This window comes from Salvelinus sp. IW2-2015, linkage group LG18 (assembly GCF_002910315.2).
Source record: "Salvelinus sp. IW2-2015 linkage group LG18, ASM291031v2, whole genome shotgun sequence".
NCBI classification, from domain to species: Eukaryota; Metazoa; Chordata; class Actinopteri; order Salmoniformes; family Salmonidae; genus Salvelinus; species Salvelinus sp. IW2-2015.
Genome location: NC_036858.1, coordinates 70,601,402 through 70,615,093, shown reverse-complemented (window position 1 = coordinate 70,615,093; position 13,692 = coordinate 70,601,402). Strand labels below are relative to the sequence as shown.

General features: G+C 47.8%; 1 protein-coding gene across 1 annotated transcript in view; it reads right to left on the bottom strand.

Annotated features, from left to right (window-relative positions):
* Window positions 1-612: 612 nt before the first annotated feature.
* Window positions 613-13,692, bottom strand: part of LOC111978759 (protein kinase C epsilon type-like) — a 67,853-nt gene continuing 54,773 nt past the window's right edge. The window contains exons 12-14 of the mRNA XM_070448724.1: window positions 1,313-1,372; window positions 1,043-1,232; window positions 613-768 (exon numbers count right to left, since the gene is read on the bottom strand). Coding sequence (XP_070304825.1) covers window positions 613-768; window positions 1,043-1,232; window positions 1,313-1,372 — 406 coding nt within the window. The remainder of the gene's footprint in view (window positions 769-1,042; window positions 1,233-1,312; window positions 1,373-13,692) is intronic.

Genomic DNA, 13,692 nt, shown 5'->3' with positions numbered 1-13,692 from the left:
GTTGGGTTAGGCCTCTTCTCTCACCCTCGGCTCACACAGCTGTGTGAAAGGGCTATGCGGAGGGGAGAGGGGGAAGTGAGGGTTGAATGGAAGGGGCGCGGTGACGGGAAGAGCAAAGTGGAGTTGGGATGGGAGAGTGATGCATGCTCTCTCTCGCGCTCTCTCTGCCATCAGATGGGCACCCTGCCAGTCTGCTCGCTCTCATCTCAGTGCTCTCTCTCCAGCCACTCTCTACCCGACGGGTGGGGAGGGTAGAGCCCACAGAATGGGTCTGTGTTTAAGAGAATTGGAATTTTGACTCTGGCTGGCTGCGGCTGAAGCAGGGCTCGGAGGCTGGGAGGGAGGGGGGGGGGGAGGGGGTGGGACTGGGGTAAAGGGGAAAGGCTAGAGCTAGGATGTAGGGCTGGAGATAGCTCTAGGTTGGGGAAAAGGCTGAAGCTGGGGCTGGTCCCCTGGGCTAGGGATAAAGCTAGTAGTTGAGGGTTAGGGTCAGGAGCTGGGGTTGTGGCTGGGGAACGGGTAAAGTGGTCTGGGGTTAGGGGCTGGAGTTGGGGGTACGGCTGGGGCTGGAGGTTGGGGTTAGGTTGGGACGGGGTAGTAGTGGTGTCTGGGTTAGGGGCTGGGAAGTTGGGTACGGCTGGGGCTGGAGTTGGGGTTACGGTGGGGCTGGAGCTCTGGGGTACAGCTGGGGCTGAGGTTTGGGGGAGGGGCTGGGGGGCTGGAGTTGGGGTTAGGGTTGGGACTGGGGTAGGTAGTGTCTGGGTTGGGCTGGAGGTTGGTTTACGGCTGGGGGTGTGGGTTGGGGTACGGCTGGGGGTCTGGAGTTGGCGTTACGGGCTGGGGGCTGGAGTTGGGGTTACAGCTGGGGGCTGGAGTTGGGGTTACGGCTGGGGCTGCGAGTTGGGGTTACGGCTGGGACTGGAGTTTGTGGTTAGGGTGTGGGACTGGGGTACCGTAGTAGGTCTGGCTTTGGGGGCTGGAGTGGGGTTAGGGTTGGGACTGGGTAGTTAGTGGTCTGGGGTTTGGGGCTGGAGTTGGTTACGGTTGGGGGCTGGAGTTGGGTTACGGCTGGGGGTGGGAGTTGGGTTAGGGTTGGGGCTGAGTGAGGGTTACGGTCGGGGGCTGGAGGTGGGCTTACGGCGCTGGGGGCTTGGGAGTGGTTAAGGTGGGACTGGCGGTAGGTAGTAGTAGGCGTGTTGGGGCTTGCCTGTGATCGAGGCGTGACACTGTGACTGGGACGAGATCAGAAAGAGGGACGAGGGAAAATAAAGGAGTAAAGAGGTCAACAAGTTTTCCCAGGTGGGCCCCTCACCCGTCTGCCCCCGCGGGCCCCACACACAGCACCAGGGCCGACCCCGGACCCCCTAAGCTGCTAATGAAAAAGAGGCCAGGAGGAAAGACCAGCGTTTTCATTAAGGGCTGTGACAAGTGTTACAGTACGGAACTACTTAGTCAGGACCTAGACATAGAAGTCAGGCTCAAGTTCACTTTAACCACAGACCCAAACAGACCATAAAACACAAGCTCTGCTTAGAGGCACACAACATCTTTGTAGCCATGAAAGCCAAAAAATCAATTTGGCAACTTTGAAAACACATTCTGGCAAATAGATGTATTTTCAAGATGGATGCATTTAAACTAGGTCGGCTTAATAGGCTCTGATGAGAACATCTCTGCTCGTTCTGTAGGCCTGAAAATGCTTCTACACATTATTTGACTCATTCCTTAAATACAGATCATATTTATTGGTGTGGTTTATAGGCTACAGTTTTAAAAACATTAACACTGGAATGCAGTGTTCTTCTCTCCTCTGATATTCTAGTAGAAACACTGACCTTATGTGATGACTTAGAGGAGTTACATGTCAGGGACACAAAGGACACAACTGCTACAGGTGGTACAATGGTGGTTCTGCTCATTCTTTTGACCAATTACATCCCAACCTGGTCATACTTGATGGGATTCTAAAACTAACTGAGTCTGCAAAAAAGTGACATAACTTTAGGTAATATGTACATTCCCATAGATTTCGACCAGACTCAGCTATCAAAGATATTCAAAGGCTCCTGCTGGGTCATAATGCTCAGCCAGTAAGAAAAAGCAAGGTATCATGCAATGATGTCATAGCGTAATGATATGAAGCAATGGATCTTGAAATCCTTGGCCAAAATCATTAATATGACGATGATAGCAGAACCGCTCTAGATTCCGCCTAAGCAGACTCCAGCCTAATGTAGAAGCTAGATCCCCTAGCAGGACTCCCATCCTAAGCATAGATATAGCTAGATCCCCACTAGCAGACTCCATCCTAATGTAGAATAACTAGATCCCCCTAGCAGGACTGCCAATCCTAATGTAGATTAGCTAGGATCCGCGTGCAGACTCCATATCCCTAATGTTAGATAACTAGATTCCCCTAGCAGACTCCATCCGATAAGTAGATCCCTGCAGACTAGCCATTAATAGCGAATCCCTCTAGCAGACTCCCATCCTAAGTAGATAGCTAGATTCCCCCTAGCAGACTCCATCCTAATTAGATAAACTGATCCCCTTAGCAGACTCCATCCTAATGTAGATAACGTAGATCCCCCTGCAGACTCCAATCCTAATGTAGATAAGCTGAGATTCCCCTAGCAGACTCCATCCTAATGTAGATAAGCTGAGATCCCCCTCTAGCAGACTCCATCTAATGTAGATAACTGAATTCCCCTAGCAGGACTCCATCCTAAGAGATAAACTGAGATTCCCCTAGCAGCAGCTCACACCTTATGTAGTGATTAACTAGATCCTACGCTCCACCTTTGTAATAGTCAGAACGTCCCTCGATTCCTAATGTAGATAGCTAGATCCCCCTAGCAGACTCCATCCAATGTAGATAGCTTAGATCGCCCCTAGCAGACTCCATCCAATAGTATGAGAATATAGCAGGAACTCCTCCGAGGTCATAGCCCCAGCACTCCATCCTAATGCTATACGAGTAGCTAGATCCCCCTAGCCAGACTCCATCCTATGTAGATAGCTAGATCCCCCTAGCAGACTTCCATCCTAATGTAGATAGGAACTAGATCGCCCCTAGCAGGACCCATCCCTATGTAGATAGCCTAAGATTCCCCTAGGCAGACTCCAATCCTAATGTGAGATACTAGATGCCCTAGCAGGACTCCATCCATGAGATGCTAATCCCTAGCAGGTGAGAAGTGAATTAGATCCCCCTAGCAGACCTGCCATCTAATGTTAGAATAACGTAAATCCCCCTAGCAGACTCCATGCCTAAGTTAGATAACTAGATATCCCCTAGCAGAACTCCATCCTAATGTTAGTAGCTAAGATCCCCTAGCAGACTCACCTCCTAATGTAGATAACTAGTCCCCCTAGCCAGACCTCCATCCTAATGTAGATAGCTAGATCCCCCTTAGCAGGACTCCCCATGCTTAAAAACTACCCAAGCTATTAAGTGATAACTAAACCCCCTAGCAGACTCCAATCCTAATGTAGATGAGACTAGATCCCCTAGCAGACTCCACCTAATGTAGATAACTAGACCCCTAGCAGAATCCATCCTAATGTAGATAGACTAATTCCCTTAAGTCAGGACTCCAGTCTAATGTAGATACTAAGATTCCCCCTAGCAGACTCCATCCTAATGTAGTATTAGCTAGAGTCCCCCTAGCAGACTCCATGCCTAATTGTAGATACTAATCCCCCTGAGCAGACTCCATCCTAATGTAGATAGCTAGATCCCCCTAGCAGAACTCCATCCTAATTGTAGATAAGAATATCCCCTAGCAGACTCCATCTAATGTAGATACTAGATTCCAGCCTAGCAGACTCCACCTAATGTAGGATACTAGAATCCCCCTAGCAGACTCCAATCCTAATGGAGATAGCTAGATCCCCCCTAGCAGACTCCATCCTAGTGTAGAAGCTAGATTCCCCTAGCCAGGACTCCATCCTAATGTAGATACAGATCCCCCTAGCAGACTCCAATTCCTATAATGTAGATAGTCTAGATCCCCCTAGCAGACTCCAGATCCTAATGTAGATAGCTAGATCCCCCTAGCAGACTCCATCCTAAGTAGATAGCTCAGATCCCCCTAGCAGACTCCAGCTAATCCTAATGTCGAGATACTTAGATCCCCCTAGCAGACTCATCCTAATGTAGATAACTAGATCCCCCTAGCAGGACTCCCATCCTAATGTAATAACTAGTCCCCCTAGCAGACTCACCATCCTAATGTGTAGATACTAGATTCCCCTAGCAGACTCCAGATCCTAATGTAGATAGTTAGATCCCCCTAGCAGACTCCATCTAATGTAGTAGCTAGATCCCCTAGCAGACTCCATCCTAATGGTAGATAGCTAGATCTCCCCTAGCAGACTCCATCCTAATGTAGATAGCCTAGATCCCCCTAGCAGACTCCATCCTAATGTAGATAGCCTAGATCCCCTAGCAGACTCCATCCTAATGTAGATAGCTAGATCCCCCTAGCAGACTCCACTCTAATGTAGATAGCTAGATCCCTAGCAGACTCCATCCTAATGTAGATAGCTAGATCTCCCCTAGCAACTCCATCCGTAATTAGATAACTATATTCCCCTAGCAGACTCCATCCTATATGTAGATAGCTAGATCCCCTAGCAGACTCCATCCTAATGTAGATAGCTAGATCCCCCCTAGCAGACTCCATCCTAATGTTAGATAGCATCAATCCCCTAGCAGACTCCATCCGTATGTAGATAGCTAGATCCCCCTAGCAGACTCCATCCTAATTAGATAGCTAGAGATTCCCCTAGCCAGAGACTCCATCCTAATGTAGATAGCTAAGATCCCCTAGCAGAGCTCATGACCTAAAATGTACGTATAACTCAGATCCCCCTAGCAGACTCCCATCCTAATGTTAGATAGTAGATCCCCCTAGCAGACTCCACCTAATGTAGAAACTAGATCCCCCTAGCAGACTCCATCCTAATGTAGATAGCTAGATCCCCCTAGCAGACTCCATCCTAATGTAGATCATTAGATTCCCCTAGCAGACTCCATCCTACATGTGAGATACTAGATCCCCCTAGCAGACTCCATCCTAATGTAGATAGCTAGATCCCCCTAGCAGACTCCATCCTAATAGGAGATAGCTAGAGTCCCCCTAGCGCAGACTCCATCCTAAATGTAGATAGCTAGATCCCCCTAGCAGATCCGCCATTCCTAATGTAGATGAGCTAGATTCCCCTAGCCAGACGTCCATCCTAATGTAGATAGCTATGATCCCCTAGCAGACTCCATCTCTAATGTAGATCAGCTAGATCCCCCTAGCAGACTCCATCCTAATTGAGATAACTAGATTCCCCTAAGCAGACTCCATCCTAATGTAGAACTAGATTCCCCTAAGGCAGGACTCCACTCCCTAATGTAGATAGCTAGATCCCCCTAGGCAGACTCCATCCTAAGTAGATAGCTAGATTCCCCCTAGCAGACTCCATCCTAATGTAGAAGTAGAACTAGACGCTTGATCCCCTAGCAGACTCCATCCTAATGAGGATAGTAGACAAACGCTGCTCTGGACTCCCGCTAGCAGACTCCATCGCGTAATGTAGGATAGCTAGATCCCCCTAGCAGAACGTCCATCCTAATGTAGATAGCTAGATCCCCCTAGCAGGACTCCATCCTAATTAATACTAGTGCCCCCTGCAGACTCATGCCTAATGTAAACTAGATCCCCCTAGCAGACTCCATCCTAAATGTAGATTACTAGATCCCCCTAGCAAGACTCCATCCTAATGAGTAGATAGTAACAAAACCTGCTCTGGATCCCCCTAGCAGACTCCATCCTAATGATAGATAGTATGTAAAACCTGCTATCCTGCATACCCCTAGCAGACTCCATCCTAATGTGAGATAGTAAGAATAACCTGTCTCTGGATCTTCCCCTAGCAGATCAGCTTAATGTAATAGTTTTTCAGCTCATCAGTTTTGGATGTTCCATTTGGTGCCATTGCAGTTGTCCAGAACACACACCGTTCCATTGGTGAATATGTTGATGTTCATAGTTGTCAATCCGTGAAGATGAGTAGGAGTTCTGTTGCCAGGTAGTTCTGAGTCTGAGACCTGAGAGAGAGAGTGAGAGATAGATGGAGAGAGAGGGTAGTAGAGAATTGAGAGATGACAGATGAGAGGAGAGAGAGCGGAGAAGGAGCAGGAGTAGAAAGAGGGAGAGACAGAGGGTGAGAGGGGGTGGATAGAGAATGAGAGAGTGATAGAGAGCGAGAAAAATATAGAGATAGAGATGGAGAAGCAATAGACAGAACCAGAGAGGGAGAGGGAGGGAGAGAGAGAGAAAAAGAAAACGAGAGAGATAGGGATGAGAGGGGAGAGGCGTGGAGGGGTGAGAGAGAGAGAGAGTGGGAGAGAGAGTGTGACCCACTTCCGGTGCAGGTGTTTGATCTTGGCTGACACTGAGCACACAGCAGGAATGACTATCAACACACGTAGCTGACTGAGGCGGCCTCCAAAACAGAGCAGCACTCCACAACACTGAGATCAGACATCTCTGTCTCTCTCACGCTCTCTTATTGATGGATGTGGCGATAGAAATACCTCTAGATAGCTAGTTGGACTTTGAGGAAATCTATGTCCTTTCGGTTTGGTGCTTCTTTCTATGTAAAATGTTTTCTTGCATCCGGACATTGTGAGCTGTGATTCAGCCATGCCAACTGGTAATGAGTCCTCTTGTCCACTTGATGGCAGTATAATATAATCTATCCTTACGCTACTAAATACTGTTCTCACACACAGAACCAAAAGTCACAACAGCTGCATCAGTTTCACTGAACATTGTGTTCTCCTCAGATATTTACTATATTATCACAACCTACAATATGCAAGCAGTCCATCTACCGGTATGTTATTTATTTACATGTCCTGAACTATGCTTAGGAATACTGTCCTGTACACGATTGTTTCTCTTATTTATTTATTGTCKATGTGCTGCTAACCTAACGTAGCAAGCRTAAAATAAACGCCTGAAATTACATCCCCTACMTACTGGTCTTGACGAGAAGAAAAAAAACTGCCGGGGGAGGTTCTCTTCTGCAATGTTCAACCAATCCAGTAAATGTGGAGGAGGAGTTTAGATGGAATGTCACCTTGTTACCTTCCAAAAGAGGAAGTGGAGTCACAGGCTCTCTTTCCGCTGAAAACCAGAACATCGCGTTGTTGAGGACTCGGATGCAACGGACAAATATTGATTGGCTCTTTACACGTTTAAATCACAGGCAGACATGTTCTATCTTTTAGCATTGTAGAAGTCCTTGTAATGCCAAGATGAACTAACTAGATCAAGCATTTTAGACCTTTTGATACAGCATGAATTATAGCAACAGCTACTGCAGAAAGCTCCACTTGCATCAATACCAAAAAGCATCCTTTCTCCTTCTGCCCTTCCCTTCCTGTCCTCTCCTCTCTTTTCCTAAGCTGCAKAAGGCGGCATCGTCCAATCAGGTCCTTTGTTTCTGTCTAAACAGGGAGTATTGTTGTCTCTGATTGGCTGTGRGTTAAAATGACACATCTGCCAGTAATGTGTCTGTTTCTAGGGCTCTACGTGGATCTTTGTGACTGTCCATGGCTGTGGAACATGTCTGTTGAGCATCAGGCTGCCGAGGTGATTCAGGGTCAGATGGGTGTATGAGCCAGGATTCACTGTGGGATCAGAACTGCAATGTAATACTGAATGTCAATCTGTTTAGGTCTCTCTCTGTGTTGCCATGGGCATTGGCCTATCTCTAACTTATCTCTGTATCTCTTATCTCTCTCTCTGTTGACATAGGCCTCTCTCTCGTTCTCGCACTCTCACTGTTGTCATAGGCCTCTCTCTCTCGTTCTCGCACTCTCACTGTTGTCATAGRCCTCTCTCTCTCTCGTTCTCGCACTCTCCCTCTGTTGACATAGGCCTCTCTCGCTCGCTCCCTCTCTTTCTCTCTCTCTCACCCTCTCTCTCTCTCTCTTCCTCCCTCTCTCTCTCATCCTCCCTCTCTCTGTCTCCATCTGGTGTCACTCCATCATACTCTAACCCAGTGAAAGAAACTGTTATGGACACTTACAGACCCTTGAGTGTGTGCACGTGTGTGTGTGTGTGTGTGTGTGTATGCACACATATATATGTGTGTGTGCCTGTGTGTGTTTATGAGTGGCACTGGCACATTGATTCATATGGGTGCCATTTGTGGGATCATCTGGCTGGTGGCTTGTGAAGGTGTTCCTAGGGAGATTGAAAGTGTGTGGCAGCATCACAGACGAGACAGTGAAAAGTCCCCTGGGGTCACTATCAGAGATATACAACTGCTTTGAAGGTGTGGAGCTCATTTAAACATGTATATAGAGAATGTGGCAGGTTATAGTAGTGATGCTAGTAGTCATGTATCAAATCAACAAAGTATTTACATTGACAGGCAACATCTAATGTTCTCTATAACTTGATCAGTTGTGATATGATATTATTATGTAGTTCTGATAGTGTGGACATACAGAATGTGTATGTGTGTAGTCTCTTCACCGCGGAGTCACATCTTACATCAAAGATCAAATGAGCTGGGTGATTTATTTGCTTGACTATTCCGTTGATTACTTTATCCCTCACAGGTTACTACTGTYCTCTCTCCTTCCTCTCTCCTCCCTCCTCTCTCTCCCTCCTCCCTCCTCTTTCCACCCTCCTCTCTCCTCTCTCCTCCCTCCTCCCTCCTGCCTCCTCCCTCCTCCCTCCTCGCTCCTACCCTCCTCTTTCTACCCTCCTCTCTCTCCTTCCTCCCTCCTCCTCTCTTCTCCTACCCTCCCTCTCTCCTCCTCCTCCCTCCTACCCTCCTCTCTCTCCTCCCCGCTCCCTCCCTCCACCTCCTCTCTCACCCTCCCTCTCCCCTCCTCCTCCGTCCTCCCTCCTCTCTCCCTCCTCTTCCACCCCTCCTCTCTCCCCCTCCTCCCTCCTACCCTCCTCTCTCCTCCTCCTCCCTCCTCTTTCCACCCTCCTCTCTCCTCCTCCTCCCTCCTACCCTCCTCTCTCTTCCCTCCTCTCTCCTCCCTCCACCTTCCCTCCACCCTCCTCTCTCCCCCTCCTCCCTCCCTCCTCCTCTCTCTCCCTCCTCCCTCCACCCTACTCTCTCTCCCTCCCTCTCTCCCCCTCCTCCCTCCTCTACCTCCCTCCCCCTCCCCCTCCTCTCTCCTATCCTCCCTCCTCCCTCCTCCCTCCTGCATCCTCCCTCCTCGCTCCTACCCTCCTCTCTCTACCTCCTCTCTCCTCCCTCCACCCTCCTCTCTCACCATCCTCTCTCCTTCCTCTCTCCTCCCTCCTCTCCTCCCTTCCTCCCTCCTCTTTCCACCCTCCTCCATCCTACCTCCCCTTTCTTCCCTCTTCTCTCCTCCTCCACCTTTCTCTCTCACCCTCTCTCCCCTCTCCCTCCTCCCTCCTCTCTCTCCCTCCTCCCTCCACCCTACCTCTCCTCCCTCCTCTCTCTCCCTCCTCCCTCCTCTCCTCCCTCCTCCCACCACCTCTCCTCTCTCTCATCCTCCCTCCTCCACCCTCCTCTCTCTCCCTCCTCCCTCCTCTCTCTACCCCTCTCTCCTCCCTCCACCCTCCTCTCTCCACCCTCCTCTCTCACCCTCCTCTCTTCCCTCCTCCCTCCTCCCTCCACCTCCTCTCTCTCCCTCCACCCTCCTCTCTCTCCCTCCACCCCTCTCTCTCCCTCCTCCTCTCTCCTCTCCCTACACTTCTCTCCCCCCTCCACCCTCCTCTCTTCCTCCTCCCTCCCCTCCTCTCCCTCCCTCCCTCTCCCTCCTCTCTCCCTCCTCTCTCCCTCCTCCCTCCTCTCTCTCCTCCTCCCTCCACCCCCTCTCCCTCCGTCTCCCTCCTCTCTCTCCCTTCTCCCTCCACCCTCCTCCTCTCTTCCTCCACCTTCCACCCTCACACCGTCCACCCTCCTCTCTCTCCCTCCACCCTTCACCCTCCTCTCTCTCTGCATATCACACTCCACAACCCATCTGTCCCATTCTCTCACTCACTGAGAGGAACAGCGAGAGGGTGATGGAGAGAAGTTGTGGGAAAAGAGATAAAGGGTAACAAGAGAAGAAAGAGGGGGTATAAAAGGAGAAGGGGAAAGACAGGGATAATAGTAATATATAGAATGTTAACGTATAATAAAGGGAGATGGAATACTCAGTACTCATATTCAAATACAGGTAATATCTCTGTCTCTCTCCCACACACTGTCACACAGATACGCTGTGTCAGATCGCCCACACCAGATAGATATGCATGTGTTTGATTGATATTGCTGGCAGAGATTGGGCAGGGATTCATTTGGGCTTTTGCATTTAGATAGAACTCCAGTCACAGCCCATCTGTGAAGATCTTTCATGTCTGATGGAAGCCAACTACACACGCAGCACTGTCAATGTTTAATCTATTCATATGAACACGCATGCACACCTACACAGTAGATCTAACAGAAGGCAACCTCAGTAATGCAGCCCGGGTCAAGATTTAATACCCAGTAAAAAAAAAGAGAGAGAGAGAGAGAGAGAGAGCGAGAGAGAGAAAGAAGATGGAGGGAAAATAGTGGAAGAAAGGAGTGGATCAGAAAGGGGAGGAGAGGATGGGAGGGGTAAAATGAGGGAAATATGAAGAATGATTTGGCACAAAGAGGATGGTAACATAATGAGACTATAAATCCAGACCTCTTGTCAGAGTTTGTAGTTCGTTCACATAGGGAGGCTACTAAGCAAGAGATGAGATGACAAAGAGATAAGAATAAGAAAAAGATGAGAAACAGACAGATTGACTYGAAGGCCTAAWATAACTGCCTCTATGTGCTGTGTGAAACAACCCAACCATCCCACAGGAGAGAGATAAAACAGTGAAACAACTCAACCATCCCACAGGTAAAACAGTGAAACAACTCAACCATCCCCACAGGAGAGAGATAAAACAGTGAAACAACTCAACCATCCCACAGGAGAGAGATAAAACAGTGAAACACTCAACCATCCCACAGAGAGAGATAAAACAGTGTGAAACAACTCAACCATCCACAGAGAGAGATAAAACAGTGAAACAACTCAACCATCCCACAGAGAGAGATAAGAACAGTGAACCAACTCAACCATCCACAGGAGAGAGATAGAACAGTGAAAACTCAACCATCCCACAGAGAGAGATAGAACAGTGAACCAACTCAACCATCCCACAGGAGAGAGATAGAACAGTGAAACAACTCAACCATCCCACAGGAGAAGAGATAGAACAGTGAAACAACTCAACCATCCCACAGGAGAGAGATAGAACAGTGAACAACTCAACCACCATCCACAGGGAGAGATAGAACAGTGAAACAACTCAACCATCCCACAGGAGAGCGATAGAACAGTGAAACAACTCAACCATCCCACAGGAGAGAGATAGAACAGTGAAACAACTCAACCATCCCACAGGAGAGAGATAGAACAGTGAAACAACTCAACATCCCACAGGAGAAGAGATAGAACAGTGAAACAACTCAACCATCCACAGGAGAGAAGATAGACAGTGAAACACTCAACCATCCCACATGAGAGAGATAGAAGAGATCTTTACAACACATTATTCTAATCGCCCGCAAACCAATTTCAGGGAATTATTTGTTGAAATCCCAAATCTTTTCAGTTTCGGAAGAGGAATCCTCAGATAGCCTTCTAGTACCCAGTGAAATTGGTTTTTATTCATGACTAGACTGTAGGACACTGATGTAGCTGCACATTCTCTTAGCAGATAAAAGTAGAAAGGGGGAGAGAGATCAGAGAGTCGGTGAGAGAGAGGAAGAAATCATTTCCTTTACATCTAAGAGAAAGAGATTCAGAAAGAAAGAGACTCAGAGAGAGAGACAGAGAGACTCAGAGAGAGAGAGAGATGTTTACTGTTAATTTTATTGTTTTTTAAAAACTTTTGTTTATTATCTACTTAACTTGCTTTGGCAATGTTAACATATGTTTCCCAATTCCAATCAAGCCCTTAAATTGGAATTGAATTGACAGAGAGCGAGAGAGAGAGAGAGAGAGAGAGAGAGAGAGAGAGAGAGAGAGAGAGAGAGAGAGAGAGAGAGAGAGAGAGAGAGAGAGAGAGGAGAGAGAGAGAGAGAGAGAGAGAGAGAGAGAGAGAGAGAGAGAGAGAGAGAGAGAGAGAGAGAGAGAGAGAGAAAGAGAGAGAGAGAGAGAGGAGAGAGAGGAGAGAGAAGAGAGAGAGAGAGGGGGATTAACATTTAAATAAGTGCTGTGTGTTATTCTGTGTGACTGGCTCTCTGTCATAGCTCCCTGCCAATGAATCCATAATCAGCCCAGCTCACGATCTCATGGAACCACAGCGCTGTGACGTACATATACGGCCCGCTCTTTATGACTCACACGCACGCATACACACACACGACAGAGAGACAGACAGACAGAGGGAACTGATATCTGTATGAAGTCAGTGTGGCAGTGTGTTGTGTTTACCTCCACTACCTGGCTAGTGTTATCAGGAACACTGCACCATGGAGGTGACAGCCTTGAATACTGAAATGTTTTTCATTGTTTGCTTATCTCATACAGTTCTGGTGTATATAACCTGAGTGAATGCTTGAGTGTGTGAGCATGCTTCACTGCGTCACTGCATCCGTGGTGTGTGTGTGGTGTGTGTGTGTGTGTGTGTGTGTTGTGTGTGTGTGTGTGTGTGTGGTGTGTGTGTGTGTGTGTGTGTGTGTGTGTGGTGTGTGTTGTGTGTGTGTGTGTGTGTGTGTGTGTGTGTGTGTGTGTGCGTGTAAGCCAAGCCCCCTCTATTGCAGGTGTGACTGCGTCTGTGTACCCTGTCATCAGCCACCTGCCTGCCTCCTTTCCTTTCCATCAGCACAGTAAGCCCTGGTCTACATGACACTAACAAGGTTTCCATCCAACCTTTTTATACAAGTAAATTAATTACATGTCGGATAAAAATGTCACGACAGGCCTGATGCAATTTTCTCGGGAAACTTTCCAAAACGTCAAAAAAAAATATGCTAGACATGGTGGATCTTGTTGTAAAAGTAATTATGCGAGAAAGGTGGTGGAAACGGCTTTATGACCAAATATTGATATATAACCATCATATGGAAGTAAACTTGGAGTCACGTGATGATACGTTGTGTGATCCTCCCACTACGACTCTGGAAAGCTGCAGTTTATTAGGCTACGGATGAATAAATGATGAACTTCACAGGGTGGTGAAAGTAGAAGGTGATGACTTAATGCTCCTTTCCTATAAATATTGAGGGTCTGATTCTGGTGACATGATGATCGATGCTTGGCTGCTGTTTGAGAAATAAAATAATCTGTCTCTTCTCCATAATAATCTCATATGTAGCCTACTCGCTCTGTTTCTGCTATTGTTGGCTAGAGTGAACGTGTCCAGACCAGAGTGGCACGTTCGCTATATAAGGTAAAACAACCAGTAGAGTTGAAATGCGATGGAAACCATTTAACTTGCGTTTTTATTTGGCACATGGGAATGTAACCACAAATGTATTTTTATGTGTACTAAATCATCACGCACAGACTTTTATTTCACAACATGTCAATTCGATGGAAACACATCTTGGTGGAAATTAGTTTTTAAGCTGATTGTAGTATATTCACATGGAAATCGGTCGCAAGTGGATGGAAACCTA